Source organism: Misgurnus anguillicaudatus, chromosome 6 (genome assembly GCF_027580225.2).
Source record: "Misgurnus anguillicaudatus chromosome 6, ASM2758022v2, whole genome shotgun sequence".
NCBI lineage: Eukaryota > Metazoa > Chordata > Actinopteri > Cypriniformes > Cobitidae > Misgurnus > Misgurnus anguillicaudatus.
Window position 1 is genome coordinate 3,027,610 of NC_073342.2, and position 24,121 is coordinate 3,051,730.

At 37.8% G+C, this 24,121-nt stretch overlaps 1 protein-coding gene across 5 annotated transcripts in view; it reads left to right on the forward strand.

The window, feature by feature from the left end:
• Positions 1–24,121, forward strand: part of ano3 (anoctamin 3) — a 96,658-nt gene that overhangs the window by 33,060 nt on the left and 39,477 nt on the right. For 2 of the 5 annotated variants that reach the window (XM_055192858.2, XM_055192859.2), the window contains exons 8-16: positions 69–175; positions 8,719–8,805; positions 10,903–10,958; positions 11,068–11,189; positions 11,687–11,821; positions 11,984–12,080; positions 17,722–17,782; positions 21,200–21,282; positions 22,561–22,587. In XM_055192858.2, coding sequence (XP_055048833.2) covers positions 69–175; positions 8,719–8,805; positions 10,903–10,958; positions 11,068–11,189; positions 11,687–11,821; positions 11,984–12,080; positions 17,722–17,782; positions 21,200–21,282; positions 22,561–22,587 — 775 coding nt within the window. The remainder of the gene's footprint in view (positions 1–68; positions 176–8,718; positions 8,806–10,902; positions 10,959–11,067; positions 11,190–11,686; positions 11,822–11,983; positions 12,081–17,721; positions 17,783–21,199; positions 21,283–22,560; positions 22,588–24,121) is intronic. The other 3 variants (XM_055192860.2, XM_055192861.2, XM_055192862.2) reach the window with 3 other exon arrangements.

Here is a 24,121-nt window from a genome sequence, read left to right on the forward strand (position 1 = left end):
TATATCAATACATCCATAATAACAAATATCTACCTGGGTATTAAATCAATGCTATGTACTTTTTGTAGTTTTAACATCCACAACAAAGAGACTTTTTTCTCAACCTCGACAAGGAGCAGAATAGTACATCATGTACTACAGCGGATGAAGTATGAGGATGGGAAATCTAAGATGGGTAAGACAGTATCCAAGACCCGCCTCCCATGCCCCGTCATCCAAAACCATATTCATCAAACTTATCAAGAACATTTTGTTCTTATTTCACAATCCCAGTCGATCTCTCTCTGTATATCAAATATACACAAATATATGGAGGAAATATATGGAGGGATGTTGTTTTATTTGTCAGTAAAAAAGAATGAATTAGAATTATATCTCATCATTTATATAATTATAATTATATACAATTTTAAAAATATGTGAGTCACATTTAACGCAAAATAAAATAAAATAAAATATATTTAAAGGAATAGTCTACTCATTTTCAGTGTTGAACTGTGTTGTTGCCTTGACTGGGAGTTGTTGATGCATCCCTCTGTCATCTGTGTGCGTGCATGTAAGCGCTGGAGCGCGCTGCGACACTTTGATAGCATTTAGCTTAGCCCCATTCATTCAATGCTACCATTTAGAGATAAAGTTAGAAGTGACCAAACACATCAACATTTTTCCTATTTAAGACGAGTAGTTATACGAGCAAGTTTGGTGGTATAAAATAAAACGTAGCGCTTTTCTAAGCGGATTTAAAAGAGGAACTATATTTTATGGCGTAATAGCACTTTTGGGAGTACTTCGACTCGCCTGAAAAGTCCGCTCGCCTTCTCACTCTCATAATGGGAGAGGGAGGGTGTTACTGCGCCGAGTCGAAGTACTCCCAAAAGTGCTATTACGACATAAAATGTAGCTCCTCTTTTAAATCCGCTTAGAAAAGCGCTACGTTTTATTTTGTACCACCAAACTTACTCGTATAACTACTCGTCTTAAATAGGAAAAACGTTGATGTGTTTGGTCACTTCTAACTTTATCTCTGATTGGTAGCATTGAATGAATGTGGCTAAGCTAAATGCTATCGAAGCGTCGCAGCGCGCTCCAGCGCTTACGTGCACGCACACAGATGATAGAGGGATGAAAAAAAAAAAAAAAAAAAGATGATAGAGGGATGTATCAACAATTCTTAGTTAAGGTAATAACATAGTTTAATATTGAAAATGAGTAGACTATTCCTTTAATATTTGACTTTATGATTGGACCATTATGGTTAAATTTTGGATCACTTTTTAATGATCCCAAAAATATTTTTTCATTATATTCGTATTATTGTATTTACATGATTTTTGTATGTTTAATGTAACCTAAGTTGATACAACAAATATTTGTAAACCATTTACTATAAAATATTTCTTTCTTATGACTTTACAGTAATGAGAATATAGTATGAAATAAAAAAACTCTGTACTTTCTCAATTTAATAATAATAATAATATAATAACTTTATTTTTATATAGCGCCTTTAAAGTAGCTTCTCAAGGCGCTTTACATAACAGAAAATAAGAAAACAACGCACACAAAATTATGTAAGTAATGCATACATACATGTAAAAATAACACAAGAAGTAAATGCATACGTACATGTAAAAATGAGACAAGTAATGCATACATACATGTAAGAACACACAACGAATAAAAGGGTCATAAAAAGGCTATCCTAAAAAAGTGAGTCTTTAAAAGAGATTTAAAACTACTAAAGTTCTGTGCGTCTCTGATGTAAGGAGGGAGTGCATTCCAGAGTCTAGGTGCGTACGATGAAAAAGCCCTATCCCCTACTGAGCGCAGCCGTGACTGTGGGACTATTAATAGTCGTGCCTGTGAGGAGCGCAAGTGACGGGTGGGTGTATAAAAAGTTAAAAGTGCTGACAGATACTGGGGGGCAAGACCATGGAGTGCCTTGTATGCAAGCATGAGGACTTTAAAATCAACTCGGAACCTGACCGGAAGCCAGTGCAGGGACTTGAGAATTGGTGTAATGTGCTCATTTTGCCTGACTCCAGTCAGGATCCTAGCAGCAGAATTTTGCACATATTGTAGTTTATTCAGTGTGGTTTTAGGAACTCCAATCAGAAGTGCATTGCAATAGTCAATGCGAGAGAACACAAAAGTGTTAATAAGCCTTTCAGTCACCGAGCGGGACAGCATAGGATGAAGTCTAACGATATTTCTGAGATGAAAAAATGAGTTCTTAACGGTGTAACGAACGTGGGGGTCAAAAGACAAACCAGAATCAAAGATTACTCCTAGGTTTTTTAATTTGGTTTGTGCTTCCAGAACAGAGCCATCTATGTTTAGAGATAGTGAGCCAGCTTTGCGAAGCTGGTGAGGGGTGCCAAGAAGCAAGACCTCCGTCTTATCACTATTGAGGCACAAAAAGTTTTGAGACATCCATGATTTTATCTCAGCAATACAGTGAGTCAAACGAGAAAGGTCCAGATTATGATTAGTCTTAGAGTGAATATAAATCTGAGTGTCGTCCGCATAAAAGTGATAATTTAGCCCAAGTGATCTTAAAAGCAATCCAAGAGGAAATATGTAAATGCTAAAAAGTAAGGGGCCTAAGATGGAACCTTGAGGAACACCCGTACAGACATAACCAGTGACGGACCGGAATCCACTCATAGATACAAACTGTTGACGATCAGAAAGATATGATCTAAACCAAGTTAAAACAGTCCCAGAAACACCAAAGACAGTTTTCAAACGCTCGAGTAGCAGCTTGTGGTTAACCGTGTCGAAAGCGGCACTAAGATCTAGGAGGATCAAGATGGAGAGAGATCCGGAATCTGAGGCTAATAACAGGTCATTGGTGACCTTGACCAAGGCTGTCTCAGTGCTATGAAATTTTCTAAAACCAGACTGAAGAGGTTCGAAAAGATTGTTAACTGTGAGGTGACTATGTAGCTGCAAAGCCACCAAACGTTCCAGAATTTTGGCGAGAAACGGTAAGTTTGAAATGGGGCGATAATTGTTAAAGTTGTCCAAGTCACCGTTATGTTTTTTTAGAACAGGTGTTACAGCAGCAGTTTTCAATGCTGCTGGCACAACACCAGTATGCAGGGAATCATTTACAATATCGAGAACTGCAGGACACAATGAATTAAAACAGGATTTAAACAGGCTTGTGGGGAGGGGATCAAGTACGCAAGTGGTAACTTTCATACGTGACACCTCCCTAGTGAGCAGCTCATTGTCAATTTGTGAAAAGGTAGAGAAGGGTATACCAGAAAAACTAGGTGAACAAAATGTGGATGATGATACAGGTGCAGCATGAATAAGTTTGTAGACATTGTCAATTTTAGAGCTGAAAAAATTAAGAAAATCATTACACAACTGATTTGAAACAGATAGAGAAGAGCCAACGTTAACTTTGAGGAGTCGGTTTATGGTGTGGAAAAGATGTCGTGGATTCCTTTGATTGCTGTCGATGATCTGGGAGAAATATGCAGATCTTGCAGACTCAATTTCAGCTCTATATACCCCCAAAGTGTCCTTCCAGGACTGATAGAAGACAGTCAGACCTGAGTCACGCCACTTGCGCTCCAATTTACGACAAGCAGTCTTCTTAGCACGCAGGTCCTCATTGTACCAAGGGGCAGAGCGAGCAAAAGAGACACTGCGAGACTTTAAGGGAGCAAAAAGCTCCAAGTTAGATGCCAGAACAGTGTTCAGTTTTAGGATCTTGTCATCAAGTGGAGCCAAGTGAAGATCACTAAGGGAGGGAACTACAGAGCCAGCAAAATCTGCCGGGTGTATTGATTTCCATTTACGGAAATTAACAGTATGTGAAGGTGATGCACATGGAAGATGCAATTCCAGATTAAAGAAAATTGCCAGATGATCAGAAAGACCAATGTCAGCAGAAGACAGCTGAGAGACAATTGCATTATTTGCAATCACAAGGTCCAAAGTATGACCTTTATTGTGGGTTGGGCCACTTATAAACTGTTTAAGATTAAAACAGTCCAACAGGAATAAAAAATCCTTTGTTATCAAGCAGTCATTTGCATCGATGTGAATATTAAAATCCCCTAAGATGAGGATGTTCTTAAATTTAAAACACAGCATTGACAACAGGTCAGCAAACTCAGATATAAAAACATCATTAGCCTTAGGTGGTCTATAAACAGTAGCAATAGTAATTGCCATAGGAGCAGAAATACATAACACCAGGCATTCAAATGAAGAGAACTGTGGAATACACACAGTGCTGATTGTAAATTGCAGTTTGTGAACCACAATAATTCCCCCACCTCGACCAGTAAGTCGCGGTAGATCGACCAGTCCGTACCCCTCAGGAGTAAGCTGATTAAAGATGAGCCCATCATTTTGTTTGTGCCATGTTTCTGTTAAAAACAACAAGTCTAGATTTTGATCTGCAATGATGTCCGATAAAAGCAGGGCTTTGTTGTTTACTGAGCGTGCGTTGAACAGAGCAGCATTGACTGGGCTCTGCGATACCGAAGGTAACTCCAATCGAACAAGCGAGGATAAGTTTTCGAAGACCGCACCAGATTGTTGATACGTTCTTTTAGTCAGACACCGGCTCAAAGGCACGCGGATGTTATTAGAAATGCTGTAGCTGCGTCCTGAGCGCCGATGTATATACCGTCTTTGCCTCAACAGGCCGGTATTACAACATAACTCGTAGGTATCTTTGTGTAACCTGTAATTCTGATTTAAGTTGTGCAACTGGTGAGCGGAGTACCTCAAAACCATAATCCGTGAGGCTAGGACCGCAACCGATCCACGACAGCAACAGGATAGAGATGGACTCCTCCGATGCAGCTCCAGTGCCCTCCAGAGAACGCAGACAAATAAAAGTAGTAATCCAGAGAGTGTGAAGGAGATCCGCAACATTACTAAAATATGTTATAATCAGCAGGTCAAAAAACCCAGCTTCGGTAAAACAAAAACAAACAGAAACAAACAAACAAACGGTGAAAGGAGCGGCTGCCAAAACGCGCCAGCGTACCCGATCAAACCGGAAGAAACTTTAGCACTCAAATGCACAGCTATAATAAAATTCATTTAAAACGTTGTAAATGTCTTGAAGCAATGGCTTATAAATATAATTTCTAATGTCCTGAAATGTCTCTCTGACCTTTTCAACTGAGTATGTTTTTTTCTTTTAATCTCTCTTAGTCCTCTTATTTTTAAAGTCACGCTTGTGCCCTTCTTATATGTGGCTTGATTGTCTGTTCGCTCTTGTGTATTACGGCTGATTAAAACTGTCCCTGCCCGTGGGATTTTCACGTTAATAAATTAATACCAGTGACAACCCAACTCACTCAGACTAGATCAGATTGGAAAAAGAAAGCTAAATCTCCCATAAATCTCTGCGCTCAACCGTGCCACTGCAACTCAATGCAAAATCCTATTAGGGAACTCTAAACAGTTGTGGTTATAATATTCAAGATTAAATAATATTTAATAAACAATGCAGCTCACCATATCTTTACTTCAGAATTTTTGGTCGAATCATTATGATGTACAACGCCACTGGTATGACCAACCAAATCAGAATAAATCTGCACATTGAAGCGTGCCAAATGAATATTTCACCAAAATGACTTTAGTTGTATAGTAAATGTGACCCTTGAAAGAGCAGGTTTCCTCCAGTCGAGCTGCATCGCTCCCATAAGTGGTTTTGCAGACCGGTGCTGTTCTTCTCAGAAATGCACACTGTGCTTCCTAAAATGTGGCATACAACTTATGGCACTTTTCCATTGCATAGTACCCCACGGGTCAGGTCATGTCAGCTCACTTTACTTTAGCTTGGTTAGCTTTTCCATCGAGTTTAGTATCACTTCAGAGTGGGAGGGATTGTTTGATTTGCGCTGCCTATTGCTGTGACATCATACATGTGAGAGGGTCCTTGGAATGCTGTACATCCACATACATTCATTTATTTCTCAGTCCGCCACAAAATTAAAATTGACCACCACAGATAGATGTTTGCACATGGGGTTTATCACTACCTCTGTACAAACACCCGTGGCATCAGTCGACCTGCTCCGCTTAGCCTCATTTAAAGAAGTCACATTATGAGATTTTTTTAAAGATGTAAAATAAGTATTTGGTGTCCCCAAATGTGAAGTTTTAGCTCAAAATACCCCACAGATAATGTATTATAGCATGCCGCTTTGTAGGCTTGAGCAAAAATGTGCCTTTTTTGGGTGTGTCATTTAAAATGCAAATGAGCTGATGAAATGCAAACACTGATCACAATGATGGTGGTTTATTGCAATTGAATCTCAATTGTGCTTTTATTTATTGTTTCTTTCTCTCTCTCTCTCTTTACTAAATGGCAGTGCTGTGGTTGGATAGTGCAGATTAAGGGGGCGGTATTATTGTAATTTGCCTTGCTACCTACCTCACAAAACAGGCGAAATCTGAACTACCTAATTTTTCACATCCTTGCAGAAAATGGCTTACCCAAACTAAGTTACTGGGTTGACATTTTTCACGTTTTCTAGGTTGATAGAAGCAATGGGGATCCAATTATTGCACTTAAACATAGAAAATGTCAGATTTTCATGCTATGACCCCTTTAAGTTGGAAAAATGCCTTGCATGCGGGCATGCGCGGTGCGAATGTGCCGCCACAAACCGCAAGCCTGGAAATCACCGGTATCACTGGTATGGTGATTCTTAGCCTCTGGATGTTTTTTAAAAGAGAGTTTGGGAATTTACAACAAAGCACAGCACGCACGAAGGGAAGGGAAAGCTAATCTTGCATTATAATGACGCTGGTAGTGACGATTCTCTCGGACCAATCAGTGATCTACTGTGTTTTCACGTCATGTTTTAGTATTAGCTCAGCTCGCATGAAACCCCAACCGAGGTTCTACTAAAAAAAATTATCGTTATTACGTACTGTATCCAGTGGAAAAGCCCTCAAAAGTAAGCTGACCCGACCCAAACCGTGGGGTACCATGCAATGGAAAAGCATCATTACTTAAGCTCACTTTGCATTGGCAGCGACCTTCACGGTGCTTAAAGAGGTCTTTTTATGCCCTTTTACAATGTCTTGATTATGTTTTTGGGATAAAGTAGAGTAGGTTTTCATGCTTGATTGTTCCAAAAGTAAAAACATATTTAACATTATCATTGTTTAGCACTTCTCATTCAAGTTTGTCTCAAACAATTTGTTGTAGCTTTTGTTTCTTTAAATGCCTGAATTGCCCCCTTCCTCAATATTTAATGTTTTTAAAATACATAAATATAGCCCTAAATGTTTTGGTATCCACCAATGTTCAAGGTGTGGTTGCGGTCTTGCAACCAGCATATCGACCTGAACCACCTTTGCAGGTGCAATGGAGGCCAGCTGGTGTGATAAAGCCTCATTTCTTATAAGAGTGCCTGACTTCCATGCTGGACCGATCATTGGTTTAAGTCTCTCTCTGAGGTTAGGTTGGAGCAGTTGAACAAGCATGACTTGAAGTTTTTATTTTGTTATCGTCAGTTTTGGGGAAAGTTACTTTTAAAAGTAATGCATTACAATATTAAGTTACTCCCAAAAAAGTAACTAATCGTTACTTTTCATGGAAAGTAATGATTACATTACTTTTTAGTTACTTTTGCGTTACTTTTTCTTACTTGGCTGAGGCTTGATCTCTTTCAGGCCTTGCAGGTGTTTTTTAGGTGTTCCCGGTCAGGCGCAATTCTACGTAAATATGTTCAGTTTATTTCAGTACGTTATTTTATTTTTAAATTATTTAAACTGAAAAGTAACTTGCATTACTTTTTTTAAAAAGTAACTCAAATATTAATGTGTACATTTATAAAGTAATGCTTTACTTTACTCGTTACTTCAGAAAAGTAATATTATTGCGTAATGCGCTTACTTGTAATGCATTACCCCCAACACTGGATATCGTCTTATAAACCACCCAAAAACACACACAGAATATCTGTGTATCACAGAAAATAGCTGTCACAGTGAAAGATCTATGCCCTACTAGTCCTTAGAGAGATTATTTTAGGGGATATGTGATATCGCTATAGAATGAAACACACCATTAGATGTCTTGTCATAGAAGGGGGGCAGCTATATCTTTATTACCAAATTGAGAAAGTGAGCCTGCAGCTAAAAACATCGTTAAAATTCAGTCATCCTTTAAAGGCCAAACAAAGTATGTTTTGAAGCAGTTTAGATAAAAATGGCTCTTTGGCATGGTGACAACACACTTCTACAAATTATGTGTCCCAAAATGTCTCTTTAGAATAGACTTTGAGCTTGTAACTTCACAGGGGGCAGCATAATGGCTTAGTGGGCTATAGGCAGAAAACACCGTGGACAAAAGGTTATTCTAGAGCTATCAGTTATTAAAATAAAACATTATTATTTATTTAGATGTTATTATTTAACATAAGAAAACACTCAACATTCAGTGCTCATTTGCCTGAAAAGTAAAAAAATCTAAAATGCTCAAACAGAAAGAGTCAAAAAACAAATGAGTGATGATTCGAGGCATAATGCTTTTAGTACTCCACAGTCCTTTACCACAAACTCATCAACCTTTTAAACCACATTTTTCGGGACCATCACTAGTCACATTACTAACATCAAAGAACCGCACCAAGCCCCATCAGTCAACGTCCCTCATGGTCCATGTGTGAGTGTGTATTTGCATGTCTCTGCGAGTCACATGATGTCATTTCTCTGCAGCTCCACCATTGTGTTGTCTGTATCTGCTTAATTATTATGGTCATCGCGAGCGGCTCCTCATGGGCCAGTCAGGGAGTGCATGGGAAGGTTAGTACAGTGTTGTACAGTTTCTGTGGTGCTCTACAGGTCTACATTGAACACCCAAATATAATCAAATCCCTACTGTGTATATATCCCCACACATGCATAAATATAAAAAACCTGAGAATAATCGTTTTGGCACAAAGTTATGACCTGTGAAAATGGTTTTTACCAGAGATTATGTTTCTTTGGGTATATGCAATTATGTACAGGTCAATAGTGATGCATTCAGTATTGATGCAGACAATATTGTTGCTGTATTCAAATTTGTATGCACAAAAATCCCCAGCAATCCTCGAGTTTAATTTATTGCAAATGACTGACACTCCAGAAAGAGTATTTTTCATAATATATTTATGACTGCTTAACTGTACACGATTCTTAGCTATCCCACAATCCTGCTCATGTGCACCCATAGGGAACGTGATTAGTTGAGCAGGGTTGTGCTCCAGAACTTAAAAATGTGCTCAAGAACAAATTTAGTTTAATTCATTTTAAGTTTAATCAACTTTAGATTGCATTTCTATGCGAAGTAGGATTGCCTGTTTCTGGAGGTGCCTTCTGCCTGAAAAGTCGTTGCCTGATAGGACAACTAGTCAACTGCCTTAACCTTCAGATGCAGTACATTTTGTTTTGTTCACCTAAAATTTACCTAAAAGAAGAGATCACCTTACGCCCATGACATTCTCTGAACACCCCCACTGAAAAGTAGTACCTTATAACAATAAAGAAACATGCATTAATGAGAATATATAAAACGGTTAGTTCCAATCCTTGATTCTGATTGGTCAATAGGTGTGCTTTATTCATGATAAAACACTGCTATGACCGCTTCACCCAACAGTTCTATTTAATATCACTGCGCCCTTAGCAACACCCTTAGCAACACATAAACATATAATGAGACAAAGTCTGAGAACAGTTTGTTGTTTTTATTTGAGCTTTCATGTTATTGTTCGCAGTCAGGGACTATTTTTTCTAGCAGAAGGAATGCTTTTATTGATTTAACTTCATGAAAGTTGCACTAATATTTTTTTTTACTTTAATATTGTGTGGTAACCGTTTTATAAAAGCAATAAGGCACTCGAGGCAAGTGCTGCATCGTGAATAAGCAACGGCCGAAGGGGTTGCAGGCACGACGCGAAGCCCTTCAGCCGTTACTTACTCACGATACAGCACAGCCTCTCGTACCTTATTGCTTACATAATACGTGGGACGTGTTTGATGTTAAAGTTTTATTAAATGCAAAAAGCAGCATGTTGTTCTCACACTGTATGATACCTAACACCTGATGTCGTCTCAGATGGCATTTAAACCTTTAATTTATTTCTCTTTAGTTGTATTTTCAAATGACTTGTGTTTTAATTAGATTTGTTTGTGTATAGTTTGTTCATAAAGCTTAGCAATTTGTCACAGAACACCAGACTTCCATTGTGACAACTTACCCCACAAATAGTAAGTGGCCAAATTAAATAAAAATGAAATTCTTCAAATGTTTTTCTGTGGTTAGGACTTTCAGGAATGTGGCGCTACAGAAACCGACCTTTAAAAATAAACATAAAATATCACAGAGATGTGTGGGTGGATTCAGTACGGTCTTATGGAACCACTTAGAAAACACCCAGAACATTATAGAAACCTTTTAGCTACATCATATAAGCCATCCACTTAAAACACATGTAAAAAAGTTGAAAAAATATTTTCAAATAAACCTACAGTATAAATATAAAGTACACAAAAACCTTTAAGTCAGTTTTCAGGCCAGTGACAGTATGAATACAGAGTGGATTTTAAGCACATTTTACCCACTTCAAAAGTACTTTTTGTGTTTATTTACCTTCATATACAGTAGGCTACTGTATATAGTAAAATCTTTGTTTCAATGTGTCTTTATGTTGTTGTTTTTAATTGCTACTTTCAGTATTTTCTTCAGCTTTGTAGTCATTGTGATGTGTTTGAATGCTACTTGGTATTTTATGACTGTCCCACAACTGCAATTAATGTGTTACCCTGACTATAACCCTTGTTTGTCAGTATGTGGCAAATGTGTGCCAAGAGTGAAGTAAAAAAATTAATTCTTGTTATTTTCTGCTTTTTATTAAGGCATCAATCGGTTACTTGGCAACAGCACGTACGAGGCAGCGTTTCCTCCACATGAGGTAAAATCCAAAGAGTGGCACAATGCAGTCTTATACCTCAATACATTTTGAAGTGTTATTAGAGTTGTACAGTATTAGGCTAAATGAAGCTATTAATTGTGTTTTATAGGGAAGTTATAAAAGTAGACATCCGATAAAGACTCACGGCGCCCAGAACCACAGACACCTTCTCTATGAAAGATGGGCACGCTGGGGAATGTGGTACAAATACCAGCCATTAGACCTCATTCGGTGAGACACGTACACTATATTGTGGATTTGATGTAAACTAATGAAAAAATCTAATGAAACCAGAACCTGGACACCTCCTTGGTTTTGAAGCCCACAACAACCTGTTGGTCTGTAAGTTTTTCGATTTGTGCTTTGATCAACTGTTCCTGGCAACTTTGAAGGAAAAATGTGTTATGTGAGAACAGTTTGAATCTCACTAACTCCTGCATACAATATTTGCGAGATTGTGTTGGTGTGGTTTACTGCAGTTTTTCCAGTGTAAATCACAGCTTGAGTACAGGCAGTAAAAATGCTGTCTCAGGGTCATCACAAACATTTATTGAAGCTGATTTAGATCCATCCACTTTTGAAGTTGGGTTCAAAAATAATGTAATGGTGATCTAACGGCTTGGCAACATTTTGCTGTTTTTGCATCAGTTGGAGAATAAGGTCACCCATCATCACTGTCAATCTGTCTGTCTGTGTCTTTTTATGAATGTCTGTTTGTGTTTTTCTAGGCGGTACTTCGGGGAGAAGATCGGCCTGTATTTTGCATGGTTGGGCTGGTACACAGGTATGCTGATCCCTGCCGCCCTAGTCGGCCTCTTCGTTTTTCTCTATGGTCTGTTCACCATGGACTCTAGCCAAGTAAGGTCAGTCCCAGCTGCTATATACTGAAAGTTTTGTGTGATTTTCATGGGCAATATTATGAATGTAACCAGTAGAAAACACTTTGATTCCATTTTATTTCCCTGTATTGATTTCTTCCTGAAAGACCTTTCATGTGTGATGTGTATTTCTTGGTCGTGTTGTAGTAAAGAGATCTGTGAGGCCCACAGCACCATCATGTGCCCCATGTGCGAAGGCAACTGTAGCTCCTGGACGCTGAGTGACAGCTGTGTCTATGCAAAGGTACTTTACATGCACTTTCTACTTTATGCATTATTGTAATAATTCACTGAATTAATTTAAATCCAACAAGCTGCATTATTTGGCAGCCATTAACATGTATTATGTTGCAAAAATGTTACTGACCAAATTTAACTCCCAACCAGTTTTTACATGCATCTGGCATTTAGTAAGTCTTACCATGTGTCCTGAGTCTGGCTAAATGTGGGTAATGCTTAGGTCCAGTAACTCAAACGCTGCTGGTTTGAACATTGGGCATTGGTCAAGCCCAAAAAAGAGTTTGTCAGTCATGGTTTTAGTGGTGTAACATCATAGAATGACTTCAGGTGTGTTGAAGACTATGTGTGTTGGAGATAAGGAAGAGACACAGTGTTGGAATAATGACAGCAAAGTTCAAAACAAACTATACATAATAGACCCTCTATTATCAGATATTTTCCTGATCACCTGCTTCTGTGAATCTTAACTTGAGCCATCAAAAACAATACAAAAGATATAAATAAGTTTATATAAACAGCTTCTTTCCTTACACCTTTATTCCTTTTGGTCCCACCCACGCACCATGAAATGGTTTATTAGAACACTGATTAAATTTAATCTAAGGATGATGGATCTTGTTGTTTCCTCATCTTAGAAAGCTTACGCAAGGATTTATCAACACCATATACCTGCCTGCACCTCCAGGTTCATCTTCTCTGCATTCCCAATACAATTGTCTGTTTTTTAAACTCGGTTTAAAACATACTCAGTGTTGCTTCATCCCAAATTCAAGCTTTGCAATTGCTTTGATATTCAAAAGAATGATACTGTATGCCACTGAATTGAGGGTGCAAGTTATGAAGACAACTTAAGTAAAAAATATCTGAGTGAAATGTAAGTATGCCAAAGCCCTCACTGTTCACATATTGTAGAAACCCCAGAGATGCTCCACACGACTTACATTTCATTTGACAAATGACCACCTCCTAAACAAATTAAGCTCTCGTTGAGAAGTAAATGCAAGTTCTGTCTCCCTTTATTTTTATTTTATTCTTCTGCCTAACTCATAGTTTTGCAATAAGTTAAACCATGCTCAACTTTCACTCAATGTTGAAACACACCTCTTACCTTAGACATGTAAACCAATCCCCCATTGTATGCAGATTAAGGTGCAGCCACTGGATTACAGGACCAATTCACTACCAAATTCCTATCATTATTACAATGCTTTGTTCTCCCTGGATATTAAGGGAAAGTTTGCAAAGGGTTCAGGGGTTTTTTCTATATTTAGAAATTAACCCCATGATGTTACGTCTTTGGACACAGCATCATGTATTTTTTTTACTTGAGGAATCTGTACCCAGATCTCCTACACTATTACAGTGTATCGTCCTTTTGCCAGGAATGCAATTTCTTCATATGATTACAACTGTTTATTGATAAATGTTTCATATTTGATTTGGATTGTTAGTTGCCTTAAGAATTATGATCTTCCAACCTGGCTAATAAATTGTTATGTTTGGATTTATTCTGAGTTGCTACGGAAGTTATTGACATGACTAGTAAATTACAATGCATTCTTGTTACCGCAATTACTGAAATCCGGCTAGCACCTGACTAAAATCCCAGATTAGATAGTGGCGCTGACGTGCACTTTGCGTTAGTTTAAGTGCAATTAGATGTGTTGATGCTAATAATGTGTATTTACTGTTAGAGTAACATGTAAGTGTTGTCTGATCGCTCTAAATTGGGTGAACCTTGACCTCTGATCATTTCAATATTATTCTATCTAAGTGTGCATATGAAACTATGGCATGATTCTACAAAGCTACCATTGGAGAAATCGGTCAGTTTATTCTTGTGGCGGCGGTCATGACCTCTGGTTAGAAATAAATATTGTAATAATCAAGTTGCTCCTCTAAGGGGACTTATTAAAGAACGTTTAGAAATAAGCAAGCATAGGGTGGTCATCTAAGCGTATAGTCCAACCTCTGGCAGCGACCAAGCCTGGTTCGATTGTGATTGTGGACCCGCATTATTATTAGATATTAATAAATGGCTGGGGCATAAATCCTGAGCAACATGTGTAGCTGAATGAACGGATGCAATACAATACCTATAAGTAGGGCTATATCAGAATAACCAGACATCCATCCAAATTCTGTAATTGTTCAAAAGTAATAATCAGTCCGATTCGTATTATAAACAGCAAGATTTTATTTTTTGGAGTCAGATAAAACTACCTAAGTTACGTAACATTAAAACGTCATCGTAAGCGCCGGAAAAGACAGATTATAAAACGGCTCGTTCTGGTTCTTCATTCTGATTGGTTGAAACCAGACCCGGTGCCAGACACAAATTCACGGACGGGCATTTCATTTTTTAGGGGGGGCACAAATGAGAGCAACGTCACTGCAATGCATAATATCATTAATTATGCATTAAGTAGACAAAAAAGCGAGGAAGAACTAACATACCTCTCCATTAACGCAATACAACGGGGAAGTCGTAAAGATTGGACCTAGCTTACTGAAGCAATCTAAACGCAAATAAAACACGTCGCAGGGCTCGACATCAACGCTTGTCCGGTTAATATCAGAGACAAGTGGATTTTTTAAAAGGCCAAGTGAAAGAGAATTTTACTTGCTCGACCGAACAAGTTGCCTAGTCTGATTAGAAACGCCAATAACAATCACCAAAACACGATAATGATTCTGCATCCTTTAATCAATGGCGACCGAAAGTGCATAATGTAAAAACGCAAAGTTAAACAAATAAGCACAGAAAACACAAAGTGTGTTAACAAAGTGGGTTAAACATACTGCGGTAAAAATGTGGATTTTTAAAATAACATGATACAGTTCAACCCAGTCTCACGGCAAGTCGTGCAGCATCACATCACGGTTGAAAATGTGACAGATTTAATGACAGTTCACTACAAGTAATTAATATTAAGCCACTTACATTTTAGACGCAATGTTGACTGTTTTTGTTGTTTCAGCAGCGAAAATAGCGAAAGATAACAGCAGAACCATAACGTGTCAGTCTCACTGCAGGCAGCACTCCATCATGTCTTAACATTAAGCCGTGGCGCGCTTAGCAAACAACCAAACATTTCCGCGTTCACTACTGACAAACCAATCAAATTCGTTTAAAATATATATTTTTTAAATCAGACCAAACACATTTTTATTTTTATTCATGAGTTATATATGTACAAAACAATAACTTTTAATTAATTACAGTGGTCTATTGATAAAAAACATGGAGCTGGTGAACAGGTGAAGGGAGACCGCCGGTTCGTCCAGGGCGGGCACTAGTGACTCACAGGGCGGGCCCGGCCCCCTAAAGCCCGCCCATGGCGCCGGGACTGGTTGAAACACATTCTAAGCCGTGATAAAATACCCCGGTAAACCCACGGTTCAGACCGCATCACAAGTATCACTGCGCCACTGTTGCTGCGTACTGATTTATGAAAATAAACACCACAGTCTTTAATCATTTTTTAATTTTCAACATTTGCACAATTATGGCGATATCCAGATAAATGTCAAAAAATATTGTTGAGTCATTTCGTCAAAAAAGAGAAAACGTTGTCTGGGTTGTTTTTGTCTTAAATTGATATTTCCGCTATTATCCACTAGATGGCAATCTTACACAACTTAAACACTGATGCATTCACTCGACACAACAGCATTGTGGTGGATTTAGCGTGACTTGTAAGTTTTGATGGCTCTGAATCTGATCTCTTACAAAAGTTCTTTACAAAAATTGAATTATCTCCGCTTTTAGCTGAAAATTTGAGAGGCGATAACTGATAAGAGAACAAATGAAGGTAGGATGAAACGTTTTTTTTTGTTGTTGTTGTTGTTGGAAAGCCGATGGACTGTTCTTTCATGTGATATTTTATGTTTATTTAAAGAAGATCATTTTTCTGTAAGGCATTAAACTAAAACTGGGTGGCAACTTAAAAAAAACGCTGACGGGGAAAGAGTTCAGCATGCTTCCAAGCATATTTGATCATCACTTCAACAGTTGCACATCTAAATTAGATGAATGTTGATTTATAAAAATAAACACCACAGTCTTAAATTATATTTTCATTGTGTCTTTGCTGCGTCTGTTTCAGCCACACTTGATTCTGAGGAACTACTTTGTTTGGCGGAAGAGTAATATTTGTACTAATATAATTACAACTTATTTGTGTTTCATTTTGTGAAACCCTGCTATGCATATGAAGTAACCGTTTTATAAACCCAATAAACCCCGCGAAGCAGTGGGGTTACACTGCATTTGATAACAGCTAAGTGGGTTTTACAACGCCCCTTAGCTGTTACAAAATCCACTGGTAACCCACTGCTTCTTGGGGCTTATTGCTTTAATGCGCAAAGACCCTTCGCCATGCCAATTGGTTTCCGTCATTTGGGCCAACGTTACCTTACAGAGATGTTAGACACAAAGTTAAAGCCTGACAGCTGCAGTCTACTTTCATGCTAAGTAGAAAAAACCTGTAATTTCCGAAATTTATAAAATTTCTATTTCCCAACAAAAATACATTATTTGAGACAGTCAGATGAGTTTGCCTTACAGTATACAAATTTTTATTATAAGGAAATATTTTACTTTAACTCTTTCCCCGCCATTGACGAGAAAACGTTTCCCTACCAATGACGAGTTTTTACGGCAATCCATATTTTCACTATTATCCACTAGGTGGCATTCTTACCCAACTTATAAAACATTGAAGCATCCACTGATCCAAGAACAGTAAAAACTCCATGCATGTTTTGATCATCACTCTGAATTTGAACTCGAACAAAAGTCCTTTCAAAAATCCAATTATTTCAGCTTTTTGCTCAAAATGTAGTATATTTTTAAGAAACCTAGCCATATTTGAGAGTTGATAAAAAGAGAACAAATGAAGATACGATAAAACTTTTTTCTTTAAAAGCAAAGGGTCTGTTCTTTCATTTGATATATTGTATGTTTATATGTTTTAAGAACATTTTCTGCGAGGCATTAAAATTTTGTGAAAATCATAAAAAATGCTGCTGCTGGCAACTTAAAAAAAAACATTGGCTCGGAAAGAGTTAAACTCTCACTGCTTGTTTCTTTGTCACCATACAAACATTTCTCAAAGGATTGCACAGGAGAAGGTTTCAAATAAGACATTTTTTATATATACATTTAGAATATAGAGCTATTCAAGAGGTCTGTCTAGCTCAGTCAGTAAAGCATAAAACTCTTAGGTCAAGGTTTTGAGCACCACATTGGGTGCATGAGCAGCTCATGTCAATGGAGCTTCTTGCTGGGGTCTTGGCTTTCAGGCCTTCAGGCTTTCTTGGCTGGGCTCTCTACTAAAGTGTTCCTGTAGATTATTTCTGTGGCAGTACAAAAGGTCATGGGTTCCTCAGTACTTGGGAATGTACTTTAAATGCATAGTAAGTTGCTTTGGATAATAAATAGTAAATGGTTTTGAAAAAATTTGATAAGAAACGATTTTCATTATATTGAAATCTTTAAAAATCTTGACTTGAGATCTTTATGGGTTTTTCTCTAATACATGCTGAGATTTACTCCAGTCTTTTATTCATAGTATATTTAGCATCCTGTCTGTTATTATTCTTAAGATGCATTATGTTGTTTTCTTGTTTTCTGCTATCAGGTGACCCATCTTTTTGATAATGGAGGCACAGTCTTCTTTGCTATCTTCATGGCAATATGGGGTAAGTCAAAATCTTTTTAATCTACTCAGTATTCTTTTCTATAGCACAATGAAAGACACGTCAGCAATTGATTTGAAGTACAAATTAAGTCATTATAAAAGAGGTGCATTGAGTGCACAAGTGAAAAATAAGAATCTATAGCTGTCTGCCGCTGCTATTATATAGCATTGACTCAAAAACCCAAGAGAATCCACTGGAATCAATCACTTCAGTCACAGTCAACCTCATTTATAAACCACACTGTTAAATATCTCACAAGTCAAGTGCTTAGCCTTAGACTTTAGTTAACACTTCAGTATACTAGGAGGGGTAATCAACTATTGTGCAAAGACACAAACCGATAAATAAATAAGTGTTAAACTGTCTCTGGAGGCGAGGTGGGCTAATGGTAGGCATCGTAATTGTGGGTACTTTATAAAGTGTATTTAACTGGCTAAAGCTAATAAAACATTTCTCCAGAGAGAAGAGAAAGAAAAGTGCATAAATATTATCATGCACTTCTTCATCATTTGATCACAATTTCTGTAGATCGGCATTCAACGTATCTGTGTATTTTTAACAAGCAATTACAAAAATGTTGTTATAATAAATGATTTAGCAGTTACACTACAGATGCACAGTTTGTTATAAACATGAAATGGACTATAGCAGTGTTTTCCAGTCCGAGTCCATGGGCTCTTACACCCGGCGCAATGCAGCGCAATGCGCGACGCAAGTGTCATTTGCTAGTTTCCACCCTGCGCAATTTTAATTAGCGCCGCGTTGTTTAAATAGCAAATGCATTTGCCCCCCCTTTTGCACCCATGGGCGTTCTTGTCTGAAAACGAGGTGTGTTCACGCGCATTGTTGGTGCGTTGCTATTTTGAGGCAACAAAAATAGACTACGCCATTGACCAACAAAAACCTGATCTAAAGTCTAAAGTCAATGGCGCAATATGTTTTTTTGTTATTTAAAGAGCGCATTAGTAATATGTAATATGCGCCTAAACGGGACGACAACGCGGGTTTGCTTATCACATACATAAAAACGCTTTTAAATATGAAAGATTAAAGGATTGAATGTAATAGACTATTAGTCTCTTGGACATAAATGAAGACCAATTTTGAGACGTTAGAAGGCAGAAAGGGCTGCTTCACCTGTAGCCTGGAAAGTAAATAAATGCTTTGCTTTAAACAAATGCATCTGTTTTTAAATGTTTTTTTAAATGCTACCTCACGGATTTATTGTATATGATGACTCTGTACCTGTGGATATGGTGAGATGAGAAACATTTTTAAGTCATGCTTAAAAAAAACTGACGCTGTCCAAGTGCTGAAACGTGCGGGGAGCCGTTTGTAAATTCTTTATCTCCGGTTTGTTACAAATAAAGTATTTTTACAGTACAAACCTTTTCTTACATACTTGTAAATTATTTTTTGATGATATTGGATAGCCATACATTTAAAGCAATTAAAAGCCTGTTTTTTTACTTCCATGACCAAAAGAAAACGGGTTTTAAAGGTTTTAATGAAATAATAACAATACAAGTGAAAAACAACACAATTATTTAACATTAATCTTAAACTGGGGATCTTCTTCCTCCGCTTAGTTTTTCAGTTTACAAAGTCCGTCATCTAAATAGGGATTAGACATAGCGCCAGCGCAACAGACTTTTAAAGGAGATGAGAGCTGAGATTCTCATTGGTTTATTGCACGTTACGCCCGAAATACTCCCATTTCTCATTAAAAAATTTTTACCAACCCTTTTTGACCATGCGTATGGCGCACAAACCATTTTTCCCGTCGTTAAATTAGCAAAAGTGGATTCGGACACGCCCATTTAGACGTTGCGCTGTGCGCTTTAGACAATGCGCTTAGATCGTTAAAATAGGGCCCATTGAGTTTTTTATCGCAAATAAAGTGAATTAGATGGTGAATTTGTCAAAAAACAAATCTTTTAATAAAAGTTGCAACCAGAAACCATTTACCGTATATGTAATATTTTAGTTGCTGTTTATACTGTAGCCTAGATTATTAAAATACCAATAAAGTTTGGTCGTTTGCTGCTTTTTTTACATGGCACACTATTCATACATATTAACAAGTTTTGTCTATTATAAAAACATAAATTTATAATGTTTATTAGTGGAACTGTCATCAATGAAGTGACCAATCAGGAAGAGCTTGTCATCAGAACTTCTTGAAGCCACTATGCTCTCGAAAAGCTCTCGCGGTACTTTGATACCATACGTCACAAGCTGGGTTTCCATCCAAACGTGAAGCAAATCCTTTCAAAATTCGCAAAAAAAGAAAACATACAAATGCGAATTAGGTGCGTTTCCATCAAGTTGTTTAAGCGGATGACTGTGATATTGGTAACCTAACCTAGTAACAAACAGAAAACAAGGCATGCTTGTAGAATGGAGACTGGACTGCATGTACAAGTAGTCACGATTGGGCAAGTTATAAGTGCTGTGCACAGAAGAAGGAATGCAGCATTTTTGATGCAGGCACTAGCAGCAAGGGCTTTGCAACGACGTCATGTCCCATATATGGTAAAGACAACAACAACGGAAACAGCTAGATGGTCAGTCCCGTGAGTTTAATGTTCACCACGTCAGAATTTATTCGACAAGTGCCTTTCCACCTCCCATTATTTGCATTTACTCTTTTTTGCATAAATTAAAAATCACCTCAGGCAAGCGTAAAAACTTTTTTGTGAATTAAGGGGTTTTTAGTCGAAATTCTGTGTTTTCATGACTTGATGCGATACTTCAAAATGCACATAAAATCATGGTGATGGAAACATGACTACAGTTACAAAAATTTTAACCGGCATGCACTGCTTCAAGTAAGCCGCCAATCTTCATGGCGCATGAGGTTGAACATAGGTAAACCTTGCAGTAGGTGTGCCAGTCAAGCAACTTAACTTGATGAATGCGATAAATGAGAATGCTATTAGCTATCAGCTATAGCTTTATCCAGAAATTATGGACAGTACTTGATACTTAAGTGCGACACGCCGCCAGTTGTAACATTTTAACTTTGCTCCATAGACTCCAGAGGTTTAGGGAATGTTGATGTGAGTCATGTGAAGGGACGTTTGGAGTGTGTTATCAAAGCACTGTGACAGGGATAAAGAATGTACTGTCCCAAAAGAGAGACGCAGAAGGACATTACAGCATTTGCAAGTCTAAATCTTTAAAGCTCAAATGTGAAGTGAGCTTTTAGGAAGAGAAGCAAGCTTTAAAAATTAAGCACACTTTTTATCTTTGGAGTTATTTTGCTTGGGACAAAAGTAGGTCATAACAATTCTTTGATAGAAAGAAAAGTCACATTTAACAAAAGCTTAATTTCATTTTACCATTAAAATATATATTTTTAGCTACCAGTGATTGTTTCATCGCGTAATTAACTCCTTTCTTCTACCATCATAGCCACCGTGTTCCTTGAGTTCTGGAAGAGGAGGAGGGCGGAGCTCACCTATGACTGGGATCTGATCGACTGGGAGGAAGAGGAGGTGAGCTTGCCTTTCTGTTTACATCAACCATCAGTTTCAAACCTTTTTGTTTATTACATACACAACAAGAAATACCATAATTTTTTGTGACCTATTAACTCTTTTCCCGCCATTGACGAGTTTTCTTGTCAATAGACCCCTTCAAGGTTTGTAAACATTGAATGACCATCGGGCGCGCGCGCAGCATGGGGTCAAACCGCCCACAACATCGAGGCTTCACAATTCAATCTAACAGGGCTGAAAAACGACTTGAAATGAAGTGAGCACCACAAACACAAGCCTCTTTAATATTTGCATTGTTCCAGTCTGCACGTTAAAGGCGGAGTCCATGATGTTTGAAAGCCAATGTTGATATTTGAAATCACCTAAACAAACACGCCCCTACCCCAATAGAATCTGGACCTTCTGTTGATAGACCCGCCCCACACATACGCAACCCGGCATTTGATTTGATTTAATTGGCTATAAGTGTGTTTTGGTAGTCGGCCCGTCTCCTTATCCAAAGCGTTTTTCAAACATCGTGGACTCCGCCTTTAACTGCTTGCAGCTGCAGATGTTGTATTTTTTTTGTTTTTGAGATTCTGCATGAATCGCATAAACTTAACGGAAGACCTGGTGCGATTTTCACAGCCCACGACATAGGTAAGCATTTTAACGATACCGAATAATACGCAACTCAATCTGCTGTAATGACTTTTCTGACCCCGACATGCGCAGTGGGAACCGCTTGTGACGTGAACCGTGAAGGGGTCTATTAAGAGAAAACATTTGCATAAAAACGTGTTCCTGATAAGTTTTTTTGTTCATCTGTAATACCGCGATTATCCACTACCTAATTTATAGAAAAAACTAAATCACAAAAATTATTTACTAATTTTAAACTCTGTGTATGCTTTGATAATCATTCTGAATCTGATCTTGAACAAAAATCCTTCACAGAAATGCAATTATTTCAGCTTTTTGCTAAAAAATATTTTTAAAGAAAAATACCCATATTTAAGAGTTTATAAGGAGAGAAAATAAATATAGATAGGATGATTTTTTTCATTTTGTTTGTTTGTTTATTGTTTGATTAAAAGCAGAAGGTCTGTTCTTTCATTTGATATGTTTGTATGTTTATATATTTTTAGAAGAAAATTTTCCTGCATTTTGCGAAACTCACAAAAAAATGCTGGCGGGAAAACAATGGCTTGTGGGGAATGAGTTAAAATGAGCACTTAGTTTGTAAACTGAAAATGGTGTGTGGCCAATCCATTTTGTTTGTTGTATTTCCTATAGTGTAAATCCTGTGTCATGATGTGTTCTGTGAGTGTGCTTTATATTGTATCATGTTGTGTTGTGCATGCTGTGCTCCTGATGTGAATAGGAGTCTAGAGATGTTCACACTGACACCATTAAGGAGTAAAGCAGTCATCAGAAGTGATTAATAAATTGGCTATTTTAGGCAACATGGCAACAGTTTGATAATATGGCAATATATAGAAGAAAAAAATAAACTGTTGTGAATGCATTATGAGGACTAATAGGCAAAAGCATTGTTAACAAAGCAACCGCTTCTATTTATTATTTGAGGAGACAAGAGTGACAGTGATCAGTGGTGATGTGTGGGTGTGTCCTACATTAAACTTGACAAAGCAAATTTGGGGTGAATTCTTTCACTTCCCCTTCATCTTGTACTCGCTCAAGTAATTTTTATTCATAGTTGTGCATCGCATCACTTCATTCTCATTTGCATAAAGGAACTTTTAAAGAATGACAACTATAAGCTGTAGAGCTACTTTGCAGCCATACAAAATTATGAAAAGCGCTATATAAATGAATTCTATTAAACTTGTTTGGCAAGAACTATACAATTATTTAACAATGTACACTGTTGTGTTTTATTGAAAGAAAATAAACATGTTTGGAAAAAAATGTAAGATGAGTAAATAATTTTCTTTCTTTAATGTACTTTAGGGAGCATAGATTCTTAGTCAATGTGAACAACTCTGAGTCACATACCATCTGAGCATGTGTAGAATTTTAGTATTCTTTGTGATCTGTGTGATGCGCGTGTGTGTGTGTTTCATGCGTGTTTAGGGGAAATCAAAGCATTTAGATTTGCTTTGTTCTGGTCTTTGCAATCTGCTGTTGCTGGTTTCTTTATTACAGTGCTTCGCAAATGATTTGTGTTTCTTTTAGTATTAGTTTTGCTTTTATTTATTGCTTTGAGTTCCCTTTCAGTCGGTCACTTGGATGTCATGTCGATGACTGACGAATTGGGAACTCGCTTAGAGAGACCAATCTGCTTTGTTTGTCTAAAAAAGCCAATGTATATTGGCATGCAGTATTTGCATCTGCTGGGGATGCCCCACTTGGGCAAGTATAAATAGGAGCAGGTGCACTGCATCATCAGCTTTTCCCTTAGTAGTCGAGCAGTATCTGCTGAACAAGAAGCATGTGTCTGTTCTACAGAGAGAGCTCTTGACCAAGAGACATTGGTGTTACACCGTTGCAGTGGTGGTCCCCCTTTTATTGAGTGTGGTGACCTTCTACCCCTATGTGCTTCAGCTTCACAAAATAGCTTTCTTCTAAAAGAGCCTGCACAGGTGTCTGACATCATATCTACCGTGTGCACATGTGTCCTTACGTCTATTTCAAGATGTCATTCCACCTGTGTGTTTCTGGATGCATTCGATATTTGGCACCTGAGAATGGTCACAATCGTTATCTCACGTGCGTTGGCATTCAGCACGCTGAGATGGCTTTTGTGGATTAGTCACACTGCCCATTGTAAGAAGCTGACTATCTTAGTGTTGTGAGGATTACAGTTGGGGCTTTCCCTACAGCGAACCAAGTT